The sequence below is a fragment of the Sorex araneus genome, chromosome 1 (genome assembly GCF_027595985.1).
Source record: "Sorex araneus isolate mSorAra2 chromosome 1, mSorAra2.pri, whole genome shotgun sequence".
Classification (NCBI taxonomy): domain Eukaryota; kingdom Metazoa; phylum Chordata; class Mammalia; order Eulipotyphla; family Soricidae; genus Sorex; species Sorex araneus.
Window position 1 is genome coordinate 386,900,481 of NC_073302.1, and position 19,416 is coordinate 386,919,896.

Sequence of the window (19,416 nt, forward strand, 5' to 3'; positions counted from 1 at the left end):
AAAAAAAGGAAGAAGCAAGAAGGAAAGGTGAATATTTGACAAATTCTCATCTAGAAGAAGACAACGTCTTATGAACATCTGGTGTTCTCAAATTTTTTATTGAATAGAGGACAGATATTTGTTACAAAACAGCAAACTGGAATGTCTGGCTGCACTTTTGAAGAAGTAAGTTGGGTTGGGAAGTGATGCAGTTATGAAATATCAAGTAAGAAAGTAAATATTAGGTAAAAAAGGAGAAGTCAAAAAATTTCAATGCATCAACGGTCTATAAATTTAGTCCGGTTTTCACCATACCCAGTCATTATCCTGGAAACAGACAAAATTTGAGACTACAGCAAGTCTGCAACGGTCAGTTTCTGTTGGAGAAACAGTGGCATGGGATATCAATATTTGATACTTTCTTTTCACATTATACACGGTTGAATAACTAGTACTGGGAGTGCACATCTCTTTTCTACCTATAGGTAGACTTTTTCTTCCTGGATCAAGCTTACTTATTTTGGGAAAGCTTCCATCTAAATGTCTCTTTTAGTCAATTTCATGCCATTGGGTCCACTGTGGGGATCCATGGAAGTTCTTCTCATGTTACTTTTGGTGCTAAAGCTGATTCTATAGGAGATAGTAAACCAATTTAAACTTTTAGCTCTGTGGGAAGAAAGGGATTCTTGCTCTCCAAAATCCAAGTAAGGAAAAGTCTGTTGGGATCAACCCATGTTAACACAAAGTACGCTGACAAGAGAAGAGAACAAAGGCTCCAAAGTTATATGTCAGGGTTGAAAACAGTACAACAAGCAAGGCACTTGTCTTGCATATGGCCAACCTAGGTTTGGTCCTTGACACCCCATATAGACCCCTGATCCTACCAGTAATGATCCATTAATGCAGAGTCAAGAATAAGCCCTTGGCAAGGTGTGGCCCCCTAAAAAACAAAAAAAAAGAAGCAATATATACATACATACATGTATACATGTATACATCTCTCTCACACATACATGAGAGAGAGAGTCTAAAAGTTGAGAGCCTGACAAAAGTTTGTTTTCTCCTGTAGAATCAGTTTTAGCACCAAAAGTAACAAGAGGAGATCTAAACATAGCTATAGTCAGACTAATTGGTCTTTGCTAGATAATAAGTGAAATTTGGAGTTGAACTGAGCTAAAAATTAAGGACAGAATTGAGAAAGAGTTGAATGAGGACTGGATAGTGTGGTTTGGTGAGAAGGATGACAGGAAATCCATCACGGACTAAGCAGTTACTCAACTTGAGGTTGTTTGCTCCTTCAGGTTGTGAACTACGCTTCACTTAAGGCAGCAATATTTTTTGCCACATATATAAATGCTTTGGGGATAACCCAGTTTTAGAGAAATGAAGAAAAACTTCAGAAGTGAAATGGCAGGAAGTGAAATGGCAGTAAATTGGAGCGATGAGTTGGTTAGAATTCCCAACTAGTAGTGACTGTGAGAAAGTGAAGTCTCAGGACAGCACAGAAATGGGTTTTTATATCCCACAGGATCTAGAAGAGGGAAATTACAAAGTGAGCTTTTTCAAATTCATAAAGAAAACTATAAAATTATCTGACACTGAGATAATAAGTGTGATGTTAAAATACCTGTTTCAGGCTAGTTTGAGGCAAATAAAATCAGAATGTGGGAGCCATTGAAAAAACATGAAAAATCTATACAAAAACTTTGGACAAGCAACATTCTCTATGTAATAGAAAGGGAGAGTCAAAGTGATGAGAAATTCACACCTTGGAAGTTTAAAGGGAAAGAATTTTAAGATAAGTCAATGCTAACATAAGTAAAGAAAAGAGATAAAGAAATGAGGTAAAAATTGCAATACTGAAGCCAAAAGACAATGTTCATGTTTTTATATTTCAGTAGGTAATTTATCATGAAGCAGGAAGCACTTGTTACTACTTTCTATGTTCTGCTTGAGGTATTGCTCCCCTGCAGAGAGAGTCAGAGTCCAGGCTTGAGTGTCTTTTACCCTTTGGCTCAGGTGATTGAGGGAAAATGTTCTGGTTTAAATAAATCAGCTAAGGCACCAAGGTTAGGTCCTTGGAAATTTATGAGCTTAGTATAAGAAGAGAAAAGAAGAGATGGAAAGTGAATTATCTCAGTAATTAGTCTGCTAGAGGATCTGGAAATTAAAGAAGGAAATGACCTTCAACACTTTCTACTCTCTTCAACTCAGATGATCCCCTAACACACACTCCTATTCCTCTTAATTTCCCTCACTCCCCAATGTTTAAGAAGACCCTCCCATGAACCTTAAAAGTATTAGGACAAATTGTATTCAGGGGACTGAAAATTACTAAAACATGGAATACCTCATTAGTAAAGTGGGAAAGTAAAATTAAAAGAATAATATAGGACAATTGTTCAATTGAGGCTAATCAGTAAAGTTAGGCTGAATCTGAAATACCATAAGGATTAGAATTAATTAGGATTCAACTAGAGATAGATTTAGGATGTTGGTTATGTTTAGGAATAGGTTTGGTTATATTTAAAGTTTAAAAGTAAAGTTAAATATAGAGCAATTATTTAATTGAGGCTAATTGGTAAATTTAAATCTAGAGGTGGAGAGGGCTGCTAAAAGCATATGGATTGAGTTTGGATTGAATTAATTTTAGGTTGAGGGTGTTATTACAGTTAGGAAACAGAATTGTTCAGACTCAACTTTCAAAATGAAAGTAAAAAATTGTGTGATTTTTAAATTGATGCTAACTTCTAAATTTAGGACCACACTTGGCTAAGGGTCACTTTAGGGATGTCAATTGGATTAGGATTGGTCTAGGATAAAGGTACTATTTGAGTTAGGTGATAAGACTGTTTAGGTGTTAAGTTCAAATGAAAGTTAAATATAGTACCATATACTTTTTAATAGAGGCTTTCAGATAAGTGTAGTCTGAGGGAGTGTTGGATCAGCGCTACGAAGCAAGTCCAGTGGGTAGGGCATTTGCATTGCACATAGAAAATCTAGTTCTGGGGCTGGAGAGATAGCACAGCGGGTAGGGCGTTTGCCTTGCACGCGGCCGACCCGGGTTCAAATCCCAGCATCCCATATGGTCCCCTGAGCACGGCCAGGGGTAATTCCTGAGTGCAGAGCCAGGAGTAACCCCTGTGCATCGCCAGGTGTGACCCAAAAAGAAAAAAAAAAAAAGAAAAAGAAAATCTAGTTCTATCCTTAGCATCACAGATGGTTCCTTGAGCACTGCCAGGAGTAATTTCTGAGTCCAAAACCTGGAGTAGTCCCTGAGCATCACTGATTTTGGCCCCTCAAATAAACCAAAAATAAAAAGAAATGGAAAAAGAAAGAATTGGATTATTTTAAGTTTGGTAGGGCTAAGGTGCTATTAAATTAGGGTATAGTTTTGGTTAGGTTTGAAGTTAAAATAACAGTTAAATATAGCATGATTCTTCAATTGAGTCTGACAAGTAAGTTTAGGCCAAGACTGGAATAAGGATTACTATAAGGGTTACTATGAAATGAATTAGGAATGGGCTAGGTCAAGTTAGGGGATAGGTTTGGTTAGATTTAATGTTTAAATCTAAAGTTAAATATAGGATATTTATTTAATTAAGGCTATAAAACTGTATAAAATGTTATATTCATCATTTGTTTGCCCTTGAATTTGTGGTTGCTCTACGCATAACCAAAAAGCATTTTGCAAATGTTTCTTTTATTTTTCCTGGACCCTTTCAACTATAGCTAAGAAGTATGTGCAAAACCATTGGCAATGTAAAAGAAACCAAAAGTTTAAGAAATAACCATAAAGATTAAGAGGAACTTTTATCTTAATAAGGGAAAAATATTGTACCAAGAAAAAAATTAGCAGAACCATACATTTTAAAAATACCAATGGAAGTTCCTCTTAAATTTATGTTCATTTAGGGCATGAAGTTAGAATTAAATTAAGAGTTAAATTTAAAATTAAATCAGAAATAAATTTGGGTGGTAAAGAGTAATGAATAGTAATTTAAATTTCTTGGAACATCTCTCTCATCTTAACTACCTGTGACTTAATATTAAAGGAAACTTTTTCAGCTGTAGCCTTTCTACTGTTGAGGACACCCACTGAGTTTTTTTTTTCATTTCATCTACCGAAACTTTTATTAATGACACTTCTGATTGTAGCTTTCTTATTTCTGTTCTCATTTCTTTCTGTATTTTGTTGGCTGTCTGTTCTACTGTTTCTTTCACTCATCTGTGGAATATAAAGTAACAGAATGGGAGACTAACATCCAAGAATAGTAGAGATAAGTACCAGGAGGTTTGCTCCATGGCTTGGAAGTCGGCCTCACATGCTGGGGGAAAAGGCAGCTCAGATAGAGAAGGGAACACCAAGTAAAGGATGTTGGAAGGACCCATTCAGGTTGAAAGATGCATGCTGTAATTAGATTATAGACCAAACATGATGGCCACTCAATACCTCTATTGTGAACCACAACACCCAAAAATCAAGAGAGAACAAAAGGGAATGCCCTGCCACAGAGGCGAGATGGGGAGGATGGGATGGGGGTGGTGGAAGGGATACTGGGATCATTGGTGGTAGAGAATGGGCACTGTTGTAGGGATGGGTACTCAACCATTGTATGACTGAAACACAAGCAAGAAAGTTTGTAAGTCTATAACTGTACCTCACGGTGATTCACTAGTAAAAAATTAAAAAAAAATAAAGAAAACCTTTAAAGGAAAGACTCAGAAATAAGAATGGATAGAAAACATAGCAGCAGATTATATCCGTTTCTGAAATATTGTCAGGATTGAATATATCCTCATCAGAATGACTAACCAGTGATATGAAGAGAAATTTAAGTATATATATGTGGGCTGGAGGGAAGGAGGGGGATTAGAGAAATAGTATAGTGGGTAAGGTGCCTTGCATACAGCCAACGCAGTTCAATCCCTGACATCCCATAAGGTCCCCTGAGCACTGCTAGGAGTGATTCCTGAGAGCAGAGCCAGGAGTAATCCCTGAGTATGCTGGATGTGGCCCCCAAACAAAACAAAACAAAACAAAACAAAACACATCAAAGTGTGTAACATGGGAGCAAGGTAGAGTACAAAGGCAAAAGTATTTGCCTTGCATGTGGCCCATCTCAGTTCCATATATGGTCCCCCAAGCAATTCTAGGAATGATTCCTGAGTACAGAGCCAGAGATTTTTAAACCTGAGCCCCACTGGGTTTTGGCTCCAAAACAAAAATGTGTGCAATTTCAACTATTGAAAATAAATCCCTTTTCAGGAAGAAGTGACAGATGCAGCAGTCCTATCTCATATTTATCATAAGACATGGAAGAAACATAGAGGTATCTGTGCACAGAATTAGAAAGCTAATTTCACAGAGGCTGCACATTTCCTCTTAGGTGCAATTCAGCTTTGTAACATTTACTAAGAGGACTTGTCCAGTTTCAGAAATTCTCACTCATTTCCATAGTGCTTCTCTCACAATATTTCCCTGATCTCTGCTTCCCACACTTTTTTTATTACTGAGTGTAATGATTCCCACATTTTTTTTTGTCCTTTAGCATCAGAAACATTCGGCATTTTCCAACAGAACTTCTTTCCTCCACACAGACTAGGTCATTTCTATTGCTTTTTCCGTCCAAGATTGAAACCAAGATTCTCACCCAGTGAGGTGGATAGCTTTTGTCAACTGTCTCCAACTTCCCACTCCCTTTTGTACCCATGTTCTTTTCTATGTGACCTTGAAGTGCTGCAATTCAGAAAGCATTTTCCTTTCCTTTAAACCTGAGCTGGCCTGAGTCTGACTTTGGACCACTGACATCAGTGAAATGATTGCTTATTACTGGGTTTGCAATGCTTTAAGATACCTTTCATCCTTTGACTTTCTTCTTAGACCCTTGTAAACAACTTAGACAAGTCTCCAAAAAGATAAAAGACCTATGAACAAATTGCCCACTTTGCACCACTGAATTTCAGCTAACACTCAGCAATACAGCCCAGTACCAACTGATTCATAAGTTGACTGCAGACCAGTGAGTGAAAGTAGCCAAGATCAACAAAACCAGACCCAGATAAGCTAACTGCTAGACCCATAAGCGATAATAAATGAATTAATTGTTTAAGATCACTGAATTTGGAGGTAGCTTAGTACCAAAATAAATTATTTCAGACTTTAATTTTTGTCAAAGATAGTGTGCGTGTGCCCAGTTATTTATAGGTCCCTTCAGCTCTTATTTTATAATTTTGATAGAGATCTTGTTGATCTGCCTAGCTTTTATTCAATAAATAAAGTTCTCCTCTTAGTTTAATACTTTACAAACTCATTTCAGTCACTTAAACTACTGTTCTCTCTCTGTATTAAGTGTTTTGAGAAAAAAGGTAAGAAAATGTTCTCTTCTCAAAATTACTTGTTATCCTTTATTTTCTCAAACACTTAATCTACTTACACATAGTACAAAAAATTGGTTTAATTAAATGGACTTGATAAATGTCAGTACCATTTGTTTTGACTGCTATTTCCCTGAATTCAGGAAATGTACTGATTGAACTTGTTTATTGAGTGTCATGTTTATAGGCCCTTTAATCTATTTGTCATATAAAATAAAAAATAAGTAATTTAAATGTCTTATTTCCCATCCTGGCTTCAAAATATCAATATTAGAAGTAATTTATTTTATATTTTATCTTATGTCTTATAAAAATTTCAATTTCAGGAAATTTGTCAAAAATTAATTAAAACAAATAGAAAAAAAAGCAAGTGGTGATATTGGTAATTGAAGAACATGTGCGTTCATGTTGTAATGGTCCTCATTATATCTTAAAAGGTGTGAGAAATGTCAGGTGTGGGGCTGTATGGACCACATCAGATCATGCTCAGGAATCTCTCATGGTGGTAAATCATGTGTAGTGCAGGGAATGAAACTAGGTTGGCCGATAGTTATGAAGAAATATTTATTCATATTCACCTTGAACTATTCTCTAATACTTAGTGAAACGCACCAATTCTTATCATAATCTTTAGATTATGTTTTCAAAATATTACAGGGGCCAGAGAGATAGTACAGGAGGTGGTTGCCTTGCTGTGGCCATCCCTGAATTTATTCCCTAGTACCACATAACCTAAAGTGATGAATTGAAAAGTCCACATCATATTAAAATGGAAGAAAAAAATTAATAAAAAATAAGTGAAAATATTTATAATTACATAAGTAAGACATACATAAATGTAGATTATGACTATAAGTGGAAATAAATATGATTAGTTTATTATGTTGTATATGTTAAGAAAATCAGAACATGTCTTAAAATTTTTTTTAACTTTTTATTAAATCACCATGTGGAAAGTTACAAAGTTCTCAAGTTTATGTCTCAGTTATACAATATTCAAACACCCATCCCTTCACCAGTGCCCATATTCCACCACCAAAAACCCCAGTATACCCCCTGCCCCAACCCCCTACCCCCTACTGTATAACTAATGAATTTCACTTCATTTTCTCTTTACCTTGATTACATTCCATAATTCAACACAAAACACACTATAGTTGTTGGAGTTTCCACCCAAGAGAGACAGACCTACTACCAAGGAAGCATTTGATAATTAGTTTTCCATTGCTGGAAATGAAGAGATATGTAGCCCCACTGCTACAAGTATATAACTCTTTTTTTTCCCTTTTTTTTTCCCCCTCATCCCCCTTCCCGCGCCTCATAGTATGGTGTACGCCATGCCACATCAGCCAGCGTGGGGCTTTTGCTTAGTTCACAGTCCAGAGAGGTGGCTGCTACATTAATAACCTTCAATATTTCAACAAAAACTTACTGCTATTATTTGGAGTTCCCCCCCCAAGTCAGACCTGTTCAAAAGGAACCGTTTCACATTGCTGACAATTATAAATGTTAAGTCGCGCGGATGCGGCAGCGTCCGCACGGTTTTGGATTCTGTATAAAGTCCAGGGAAAATTCTGCCAGAAATTGCATAGCCCAGCTCTCAGTCCCAGTGCATTGCTGTAAGAAGTCTCTGGAATCAAAGTCTTTAGGCGCAGAGGGTCCGCTTCACGCTCAGCGGCTCCGGATTTATCTGGGCCGAGGGCGTGCCGGTTACGCCCCCTTCCCATGAGTTCCTGGGAGCCCCAAGAGTAAAAACCGAATACCTCTGGGTTTGGAGTCTTAGAAGATGGCGTCTGCCACATGGATGCCGCCAACCCGCCGTTTTCCGTGCAGGAAGACAGGGTGGGGAGGAAAAATATCCAATCCCTGGCAGCACAGAGTTGTAGCCCAGTTCGCAGTCCCAGTGCATTGCTATTAGATGCTGCGCTGGATGCCCGAATGTGTTAGATCTCTGGAATCAAAGTCTTTAGGCGCAGAGGGTCCTATCTTAATTTTTTAATGATGATGTTAATGATAATATGAGGGTGATAATGATGATGATGACTGTGTTAACTTACTATACATATGGAGTGCTTAACACTTTTTGCCCAGCAACCGAGTAAACCTTTTACATAAATTTATCTTTTCATTCTTACATTTACTTTATATATTGTATAAATAATTTGCAGTTAACTGCAAATTACAACCTAATACTTCTTTTATTCAGAATTAGTAAAATTTATGTTTATGTCACAATGTTATTTTGTCTGTCTTGTTTGCCAATTAGGTACTGGAGGAAGAACTGTAGAGTAGGTTTTTAAAAATATGTATTTTTTTTATTAAATAAAAGAACCATGCTTTACAAGGTTAAGAGAGTCTCTTGCCCGTGGAAAACAGCCAGGCGCGCGGGCAAGAGACTCTGCCTAGAGAGACTTATAAGCAAGCTCCCAGAAGAGAACAAGGCAGAGTCTCTTGGCCGAGCACCTGGATGTCTTCCCCGGGCCTCCTCAGAGGGGATGAATTCCAGCTTCCCTCCCCGCCCCGAGCAGAGCTCCCCAGGCCGAAGACCTCCGGAGCCTAGCCACAGCCATGCTCAGGGCCCCTCTCCACACGTTCAGACGAGCCTCACGTATGAAGGAATCGGCAGAGGAACCCAGGTGTGTGGGACCCGAGGCTGAGACCTCCAAGGCTGCTCGGATCGGGACTGGGCCTCCTCTGCCCAGATTTCCCATCTCCCAGTAGCTAGGCGGTCACACCCAGGGACTGCCCCGTGCCGCGTAATCCTGTCAACAGCCAGCATCCAGACACTTAAAAGCAAGCTCCCGGAAGCAGTATCTTGTAGCCTCCTTCTCCCTGTGGGAGAACCTGGCAAACTACTGGGAGTTTCCTGCCCACATGGGAGAGCCTCTCAAGGTCCCCATGGTGAATTATCATGCCAAACCAGTAACAAGCTGGGTCTCATTCCCCTGACCCTGAAAAAACCTCCAGTACAGCATTGTTGGAAGGACGAGTAGAGAAAGGCCTCTAAAATCTCAGGGCTTGGACGAATGGAGACATTACTGAGACCGCTTGAGAAAGTCGATGATCAACAAGATGATGATGATGATGATGATGATGATGATGATGATGATGATGATTGTTGAGAAACATGAAGAGCATAAACTAGGACTTGAAACTATACATGAATGGATAGCTGCACTTGGCTAATAAAAATCCACAATTTGTAATCCACAACTCTCAAGAAGTTAGAGGATAAATGTGTCAATTTGGCTGGTTCTCCAGAAAGAAAGCAGGTAACTTTGTCTTACCCATAGACTGAATACTTGCATTCTCAACCATCAGAAGAAAACTGTATGTCTTAAAAGAAATAAAGCATTTTATTTAGGCACAATTTTGCAAGCAACAGGTACTAAAATACACACCAGGCTAAATGTTAAATGACTAATAATAGCAACACATCCCAAATACTAATTGTTCTATAGCAAAGAATTAGAGGCTCTGTGTACTTACATGTTTCTTAAACCTTACCTTTCAGTAGATGTAGATTATTTCCTGGCTAAAATTATCCCTGAGAAGTCAGTAATCATAATTGACGTCAACACTTGGAAAAAAGACAGGAAACTGAAGCAAATAGTTAACTGCCCTTGGTTTGTTGTGACCTACTCTTTCAAAAGCGCAGATTATCCTGTTCCTTTGCACAGAAGGAAAGAAAAGGAATTTTGGAGTGGGGATACTGGTACACTTTGAGCCACTGCTTCAGGTCTTGGGTATATCTGTGGTTTAATAAGGTATATCTACGGGTTCAATGGAGAGACTTCTGGTACTGCATTTCAAATTTTAGGGAAAGTTAGTGACTAAGCTCATTTGAGCTAGAATTAACATTGAAGAGTTTGTCTTTCTTTTGAATCAAATTTGTACTGATTTGTATCCAAAAGACCACAGAAGAAAGGAAAAATAAACACCAAAGGGCCTTTTCCATAGAGGTTAGGATTGCAGGTGCCTTCTCAAAGGAGGTGTAAATGTGTACCATGGAGTGTTTTTGAGCTAAAACCTTCATATAAAATCACTGGACCAACCATCTCTACTGTGAAGAAGAACAAGAAAACATGTTGGCAACAACTATCACTCATTGACAAGGAATGGATAGGCTAAACATGAAAAGAATTCATAATCAGCAGCAAGAAAAAGAAATCAAACTAATTTTAGATACAAGCAAAAGATAATCTGGTCACTTCGGAGGGGAAAGAAAAGGGGAAGGTCTATGTAGCTCTGCTGGAAAGAGCTGGAATGGGTGAAAAGGTGCTGGTCTTAGTGTATATGATGAAGTGACAAACTAGAGGAGCATTAAGCCCAAGAGCTAGAGATCACTAGGAGATCCAACTCCCTAAGGGTTAGATTTTCAAATCTCATTTCTTGGATTGCTCCCTGGTCTCTTTCCTCAATTCTGTTATCAGTATGGAGTCTGTTATTTGTTTTTTTTTTAATTTTGGACATTATTTATTTCTTTGCTTTGGTATACCACATAGGAGTGAAGTTACCTGGCATGTCAATCATTCATAATGCCTTTCTTCTTCAATTAGCAAGAAGCCCTTGAGTTGCACCCATGTTTCAGCAAAAAGCAAACTTTCATCTTGTGACTAATTAACATTCCACTGGGCATCTTTATACAATCTCTCTCTTTGTCTCTCTCTCTCTGTCCCTTCCTCTCTCTGTATATACATACATATATACATATATATGTAAAACATCTACTAATCTGTCATTGAGCACTTCAATAGATCTTGGTTACTGAAAAAAAATCTCAATGACCATAGGTATGCATCTATCTCTTCAAATTCATGGGATTTTGACTGTATCCAGGAGTTAAATTACTAAAAAGATACAATAGAGCTATTCTTTTATTTTTTAAAATCTCCATACTGCTTTCTACAGATATTAAACTAGTTTATATTCCTCACTTTTTAAAAACTTTAGCTGTTTAACTATTTCAGAAAGCCACGTGGCCTTCTGAAATAACTACCTAAGTACTTGTTTTAACTAACTGAGAAATCTTAAGATGTTATATTTCATAATAAGCCACAGGGTGAAAATAGCTTTCAGTTTATTCTGCAGAAGCCTTTCATTGCTTTGTGCCCAATAAGTAAGTTCAGAAGCTCTTTGGGACTACTTTTTATAGGTGTGTACTTAATCATATCTGATTTTAGAATGTGCTATTTTAAGTTTTGTGTGATACTCAGTATAATTTGATAGATTATTTGGGGAATCTAGGACTGAATATTGATAATCTTTTCTATATAACTGGTGATTACCTATTAAGCCATTTTGGTTGAAGGCTTCATATGAGAGCTCTACTTTTGGATGAGGGGAATGGTGTATTCTAATATCAACAGGAGCCAGATGAAATTTATCTCTGAAACACGAGTGAACCAGGTCAAGTTCCTTCAATATTAACACTTCCCTGGTCTGTCAATATACTGATCTTGTTTAAATCATTGCAATTAGAGTGACACAGAGGGAGCCGGGGTAGACAGAAAAGGTATTATTCTAGTGTGGTAGAAAGATATTGGCATCTTAGTGGAAGATAGTGTAGTAACATTGAATTAAAACATACACATTTGCGTACTTATACTTTTGTAAATCAGTGTCACTCAAAGAAAAGTGAGGGATTACTACAGTTAATATTTCAACTCCATGGAGGGACACTGGGAACAATGGTGGTGGAAAGTGTGCACTGTTGGAGGGATGAGTGTTCCGTCACTGTATGACTGAAATGTATTCATGTAAGTTTGTAACTGTATCACATGGTGATCCAATAAAAAAACAGAGAGGACAATTAAAAAAAAATTCAACTCAATTCTCAAAGAGTTAGTGCTAAGTCAAATACATTGCAAAGTCAGAACTCAACATAAATAACCTACCTAGATGTAAAGCACAGATAGGTGAACATGATCAAACAACCTAAAATTTGGATATATGACTCCTGCAAAAGATTATGGGAATAAATAGAAAAATTAGAGCCAAAAAAAATACTGGCCAACATTTATTTTCCGGAGATAAAACTTTATTTGGGGCATCAAGCAATATACCAAAAGAGGTGAGTCATGCACAAGTAATGTCCTTATTTCCATAATTGTACTTGGAAATGTTCTTCTCTCTTAAAAGGGGTGTGTAGCAAAAAAGACGAGAAGCACACAGCTTTTTTAGAGAACACTATCTATGTTAGTGCTTAAGAAAGTATCTTTTATATTTGCTTTCCTTCTTTAAAAGGCATGTTGATTTTACTTGAGAACCAAAAACACACTAGCTCTTCCACTGATGATGAGGTTTGTCTGCAGAGTTGTTTATGAAATAATGCAGCTGCCTTTTTCTTTAAAAGGATTCTTGTCTTCTGGAATTCCTTTCACCAAAGGATCTTCCCCAGAACGTTCTTCAATGTAGTTCTTTATTTCTTCAGAACATTTAGACACCTTAAAAAAAATTGATCAGGATTGTTCAAATTTTGTCACTGCCTTTAGTGAAAATAATATAATTGGCAACAACCAGAATTTTATATATGAAACAGACTAGAATAAAATGGAGTAGAGCACAGAGCATATATAATACATGTAAATAATAATATTCTTGGCAAATAAAGTTCTTAATATGGTTAGCAATTAGAAAGCTTGAAAGTCACTAAATTAAATAGATCATTTCCTGCTATGTTTATCATTGTGCTTCATATAATCTTCCTCTGATAAAACAGGAGTTACTACATGCCCACTACATTTCAGTGACTAAAACATAACCTGACTTCATTTTCTTGCAAGCTAAAGAACAGGAACAGTAATAGATAATTCCCAATTGTGTTAGGGTATGTCTGAAAGCCTTACATACATTTATGTAGCATGTTTTGCAAGTTCACAAAATTATAAAAGCATTGGGAAAAGGTTGGTTTTTGAAAGGTTAACTTGTCCTAAAATCTCACTCTCCTTGCTCAGATTTTATTTCCAGTTGCTTGAGAATGATGGTCACTAACAAGAATAAGGATGACATATTTTCTGAAGCTTATACAACCTATCTGAGACCTTTATGTTTGTATAATCAATTTATACTTCTGCAATGAAGAAAGGATTAAAAAATTATGTCCTTAAGAGACAGGCTGCTCGAATGAGTTTTTTTTAAGAGCAAAGCACAAGGGATTAAAAGTATTAGTTATTAATAAAGGCCCATGTTGCTGGAAAGAAATCTTAAATGAAAATAAGAGATACATAAGCATATTTAAGCCGACACTTAAAATCAGGAAATGTTTCTGATCAATTGTAATCTTGATAAATAATTTTCAAATTTGGAGCTGGAGAGAGTATACAGTAGGCTGGCTGCTTGCCTTGGACATGCAGACCTGGGTTCAATCCTTGCACCCCATAGGCATCCTTATGTGCAAGGCCAGGAGTAAGGCCTCAGCACTGCTGGGTGTGACCAAAAATCCCCACCTCCCCTACAAAGAATCTTTAAAGAGACTATTTGCTTATGTATCCCAAAATGTAGATAATTATTTGGATGTAAGAGAAGATGCTACTCTGTCAATACAACATGCACAATTGTAAAAAATAAATGGGAAGTTCCATGAATGATTCTGATTTTAAACAATTAAAAATAGAAAATTTAGTATTTTCCTTTCATAACCAAAGATTTTTTGACACCAGCATGAAGATCACTGTTCTAAAATTTAAAATGAGGTACCCTGACTATAGATCTAAACTGGCAAAGAAAAACCTAATAAAATACTAAGGTAGCATTTGCTCTCATTTCTGCTATTGTTAGACAATATATTTTAAGTGATTTTCAGAAGTTACTGTGCAAGTATCTAAAGCCTGAAGTCTGCTGTCACAGCAAAAAATGGAAGACTTGTGTTCTTCCCAGTTGAAACTACTCTTAAAGAATTCTTCAGCTATCCAAAGAAATGTATAAACTGTAAAAGTGAAAAATTACTCCTCTGATGCAATTTCCTTTCCAGATCAAGAGGGTATTTTTTTACAACAATTAGCTGGAGCTAATCAGTCTGTGTTTTCTGTTGTAGTGCTGGGTAGGGAAACAATACACACGGGAGCATTTTATTGACAGAATAACAGACTGGGCATCAGGAGACAGGCATTGAGTACTGCCCTATCATCTCTATGTTCTTAAATAAGAACCTCGTTAACCTCCTTGGGATTCAGGTTTTTAATCCTCAAAAGCGAAAGAAATGCATAATCTCTGTAAACCATAATGTTGGACTGGCACTAAATATGCTGATTAAAATTTAGATAACCCTCCCCTAATCTTCTGTGGCTATTCTGGAAGTTTTCTTCCTTCTGTCAAATACATGGAGTGTCCAAAGTTGAAAAACAAATGCAGCAGGGTGTGTCCTGAAGTGGATGTGGGGAGCGGGCAAGGAGGAAACTGCTAATAAATGATACCCTTAATCTCCACATTGTCATCTGAATTCAGGCCTCTTGCCAACATCACGTTTGAAGTTTTAACTAACTAGAAGAACTTGTTTTTGATCCCATCCAAATTCTGCAGTGACCCCCAATATTAAGACACACCAACTTTGCATAGGCAACGCCGGGCTTCAGTTTATTCAACTTTATTTTATAACCTTAAAGGTACATTGTGGAAAAAAAAAATCAGGGGCCAATACATGCTGTAATGTGGGCTTTGCCACCCATGAACAGATCCGTTGAGGTATCAAGAAACAAGCTTGTTCATTGGGTCACAATCTTTGGTTTTTGTTTTGAATAATATTTTTAAAAGCTACAAAACTTATGGATAGGAGTAATTTTGCACTCCATTATTTAGAAAAAGTATGGATTAGGAAGCAAAAACTTAAATTTGAGAAAACAAATGTGTAAAGTACATAACTGCTAAAATTCTGCATTTTGAGCAAAAATATACATATTTTGAGTAATAGTACTCTTCTTATAAACAGATTAACCAGAATTAGTATAAAAAAGTGAGCCATTATATTTACTATACCTACTTCATTTCTATCATTCTCTACTTTTTCCCTAGCAATTAACAGAGAATTAAATCAGTTTAAATTTTCTTGTTGACAAAAGGACTATTTTCCCTCTGAAAAGTCTATTCAGAAACTTATTCCTTGCTTATAGATTGGTTGCCTAATTCAGATAAAAAAGGAATAGAACTGAGTGTTCTATTGTCAGAAAGAAATTCAAGTTAAAATGATAAAACCTCCAACAAATTTCATTGCAAACTTTTGGACATGCGGGCCATATGTTCTCACTGTATTTATAAACCACATCAGTGTTCTCCAAAATTTTTAAGTAGTTATTTATAAATAAATGCAGTTGCTACTGGATGCATTTATTTACATAGTTGTAAACCATATAATGGGAATTATAAAGAAATAAGATATACAAACACACTTAAATGGAAAGTGTCCTGCCCCCAACTCCCAATGAGGACTCAAGAGATCACAGAACCCTGGTGAAGTTCAAAATTCGGTAATTCTAGAGTCTAAAGACCTTAAAGTGTAAAGACTTTAAATTAAAAACAAAACAAAACAACAACCTAACCACTTTTTTGAAAAAGGATCTTACGGGGAAAAAATTATTTTAAAAGAATTCTTATGAATATCTTTTATTTGTTTTTTTTCATCATGAAAAAGGTCAAGGGACTAAAGAGTTTCCTGGAGTTTGGGGGTCGAATTTCTTATCTGTCCCTTCTGCCCCCATTGTAGACTTCTCAGAGGGTCAGACTTTGGCTTTACGTTACTCAGTGGATCCTTGTTCTCCCCTAACTTTACCTGCTCTGATTTATAGGCATCATCTGGCAGTTCCAAGCCACCCCTCAAAGCCCTGCTTGAAAGAGAGGCTTCAAAAACACTCCCCAGTAACCAGCCAGCCAGGAAAAGCTGACCCTGGTCCATTCCGGGACAACCAACGTACCTGCTGCCTCTGCAACTTCACTTCTTTGCGAAGTTGCTCAACTTCCATCTTCAGTTTTTCCTTCTCCGGCAAGTCTTCGATGTGAAGGGCCGGCATTCCTGCCTGGGAGCTGGGCCCAGGGGCCGCGCTGGAAGCGGAGCAGCTCAAAGTGCAGCAAACCACCGCGCCCGCCCGAAATAGCTGCGTCGCCTGCGCTCCCCGCCCGCCCGCCGGCCTCTGCTGCGTCCGGGACTGTCCTCACGCCAGCCCTGCCCAGTGCTCCAGGATCTTAAAACCCCAGATCCGTTTTTCTGATCCTCCCATAGCCGGGAGGCTGCCCAAAAGGCCTGAGTAGGGTTAAGGTTTAGAGGCGGCCCTAGCACCCCGGGGAGCTTCGCTCTGCAGAGCTCCAGGCGGGGATGCGTGGCTGGGCGCGGGGCAGGGGCTCAGACCCAGCCACGCCCGCGGGAAACCGACCTGGCCAGGGGCCCAAAGGTTGGGACCGCGCAAACCCACTTTCCTGGAGAATAACAAAAGTTTAACTTTTTGTTCCTTTTTTTTTTTTTTTTATTCCCAAGTCACATCCGGGTTTTGTTTGTGAAGCAAGAGAAAGAGGACACTACCCTGCAGGAAATAACGGCCCTGCACAGCTCCAGGAGTTAAAAAAAACTGACATTATGCAACTTTCCTCCGGGTTTCATACGTATTTCTTGTGGGAAATGTGAACCCTTGAGACGGGCCCCAAGAAGGAAAAAGAAAGTGAGCTGTGATGTCAGATCCCACAACATCTGTTGATGTGTATATACCCACCCACCCAGTCGGTTAAAGGTCCTCACCCCAGAAAAGTTATATATTCCCTTTTCTGAGGATACAGGGAGAATCGGAAGGTGAATATTTTTTACAACTTGCCCGGCCATTTTGATATTAATGATTTTCTGCATCCTCAACACTTTTTAATTCTTTCTTCAGGGCAACGTTCTATAACGGTTGCAAAAGACTACCTAGAGGATGAGGAGGAATCTAAAAAGTTCTTAAACGGAAAGCATTTCTTCACTCCCTATCTGCCAAGATTTGGGTGACACTCGACACGGAGAATTTGAAATTCCTGGCTCAAGTGCCTTCCTGGATGGAGGCAGTACATTTGCCTAGTATTGGTTCCTTCACTGACTGGGAAGCAATATTCATCTAACTGGCAAAGCCAGAAAATGAGTCTCATATAAAACCTATATATATGCAATATATACGTTTTTTCTAACTATTATCTAAAACCGTGTTAATGATGGTCTAGTGACTAGAAGAGAAATAAAGCGTTGTAAGAAGCCTTCCCAAATTGATAGTAGATTTATTTCCCTTTCTGTGGATTACATGCTACCTTGGAATCAAATTCAAGTATGGATGCACTGAATATCTGAGGGTACTTGGTCTGAATACCCATAACCCAACTGTTTTGTAAGCAGTGGTTTTTGGTCATAGTTTCTTGCCAGACTTTATCCTTTTAACTTCAGTAAGTATACTGGCAGGAAAAGAACAAGGGTCTAATTGATGAGTACTTATGGGTTCTAGTCCCAGCTCTGCCACTTGCCCTGGAAAGTCATTTATTTAATTGTGTTTGGCTTTCTGGTTTGTAAAATATGTGGTGGGCAGGGGAGTCACAAATTAAGTTTCTATTTGTATGAATGTGTATGCGTTTGATAAGTCACTTTTATAATGTGATATGATTAAGGCCTTCTTTTTCTATTACACATTCCAGGTTTTTTCCAGGTTTTTTTCAGATTATTAAAAGATCTTCCACCAGACTATTTCAGGATGGTAATCGATAAACCAAAACAAAAATACACAACTTGTTCATTTTACTTGTTGGTGTTTCCCATTGATTAAACTTACTAAGTTGGTTAAAAATACCTAACATTAGTTAGTGAAGTAATTAATGTGGCTTAGTTTAATTTTAATATCAAAATTAAATGGCCTAGGAAAACTAATGTATGCCTAGTCCAAATAATAAAAATGGAGAGATTTTGACCTCAAAATTTATCATCCACGATATCATTTAAATTCAGTGATAAGTACATATTTACCCATTACAGCTCTTTAAATTCTTCCACAGAATTATAGAAATGAAATACATATTAATTTATTCTTAGTTTCTATTATTAGCAAATCATTCAAAAGCAAAAACTTCATTATTTCAAAATGAATTGAGAAACGCTACAATCTCAAGATCATAACATTCTGAAAACATTTTGTCTTTGCTTGATTTGAAGTGGCAAATATGGGAAGCTATTTAAAAAATTCTAAATTAAGAGTGATCTATCCATAAGCATGGAGTTTATCTCCCAATTGTGGTAAATAATTTCTCCAGGTTTCTTGCAGAAATATTCTACCAGGAAAAAAACTTAAGAAAAATTTAAATCCAAGTTAGTTGAATCCAAATGCTATGTTCACTTTTTACTTATATTTTCACACATTAGCCTTTAAAAAGTTATTTTACAAAATAGTATGTGAGGAAAAAACACTCTGCGTTAAAATTTACAAATTTAATTAGAAATGAAACATTATTGGCCAACTGTATTCTTATTTATTTATTTATTCTTATTTGTTTCTGGTCCATATCTGGAAGCTTAGGGCTTACTCCTGGCTCTGTGCTAAATTTGTGGTTCTCTGGCGACCATATACAGTACTGAGGAAATAACCTAAGTGAGTTGTGTATAAGTGCCCTACACTGTGTGGTTGTTTTTATTTCTAAATTCTGAAGGCTAAAAATAGACCATGAACTATTTATATTTTAGAAATCCATCTAAAGAGAGACTGAGGAAAAGTCCTAAAGGGCTGGAGCAGGGATTTAATTTCCAGGTGCTATGGGCTCTCAACATCTTTGAATGTGATCTTTCCCTTACCGCACAAGCCAACAGTGCAAAAATAAAACCAAGAAACTAAGAAAAATTCACTTAAAGAAAACTCTAAGTAAATACTGAGTGTCCTTAATATTTTAGATTTATTATTAATGAACTCAGAAAAAAATCAAGCAAGTTGATGCTTTTTACCTATGAACTTTTGCGAGATATTTATCCTATTTCATAGATGAAAATAAAGTTGGTTACTTGCTAATTTTTATTTTCTAAAATTTGTAGATGATAACTTTTGGATATCAACCGTAAGTATTTTAGGCTTCATCAGT

The 19,416-nt window shown here is 37.2% G+C and overlaps 1 protein-coding gene across 1 annotated transcript; it reads right to left on the reverse strand.

Annotated features, from left to right (window-relative positions):
- Positions 1 to 12,388: 12,388 nt before the first annotated feature.
- Positions 12,389 to 16,756, reverse strand: GNG11 (G protein subunit gamma 11). The gene is made up of 2 exons (XM_004602185.2): positions 16,263 to 16,756; positions 12,389 to 12,803 (listed from the first exon to the last, which is right to left on the reverse strand). Exons 1-2 carry the CDS (start codon positions 16,356 to 16,358, stop codon positions 12,678 to 12,680), a joined length of 222 nt encoding a protein of 73 aa, XP_004602242.1. The 5' UTR covers positions 16,359 to 16,756; the 3' UTR covers positions 12,389 to 12,677.
- Positions 16,757 to 19,416: the final 2,660 nt, after the last annotated feature.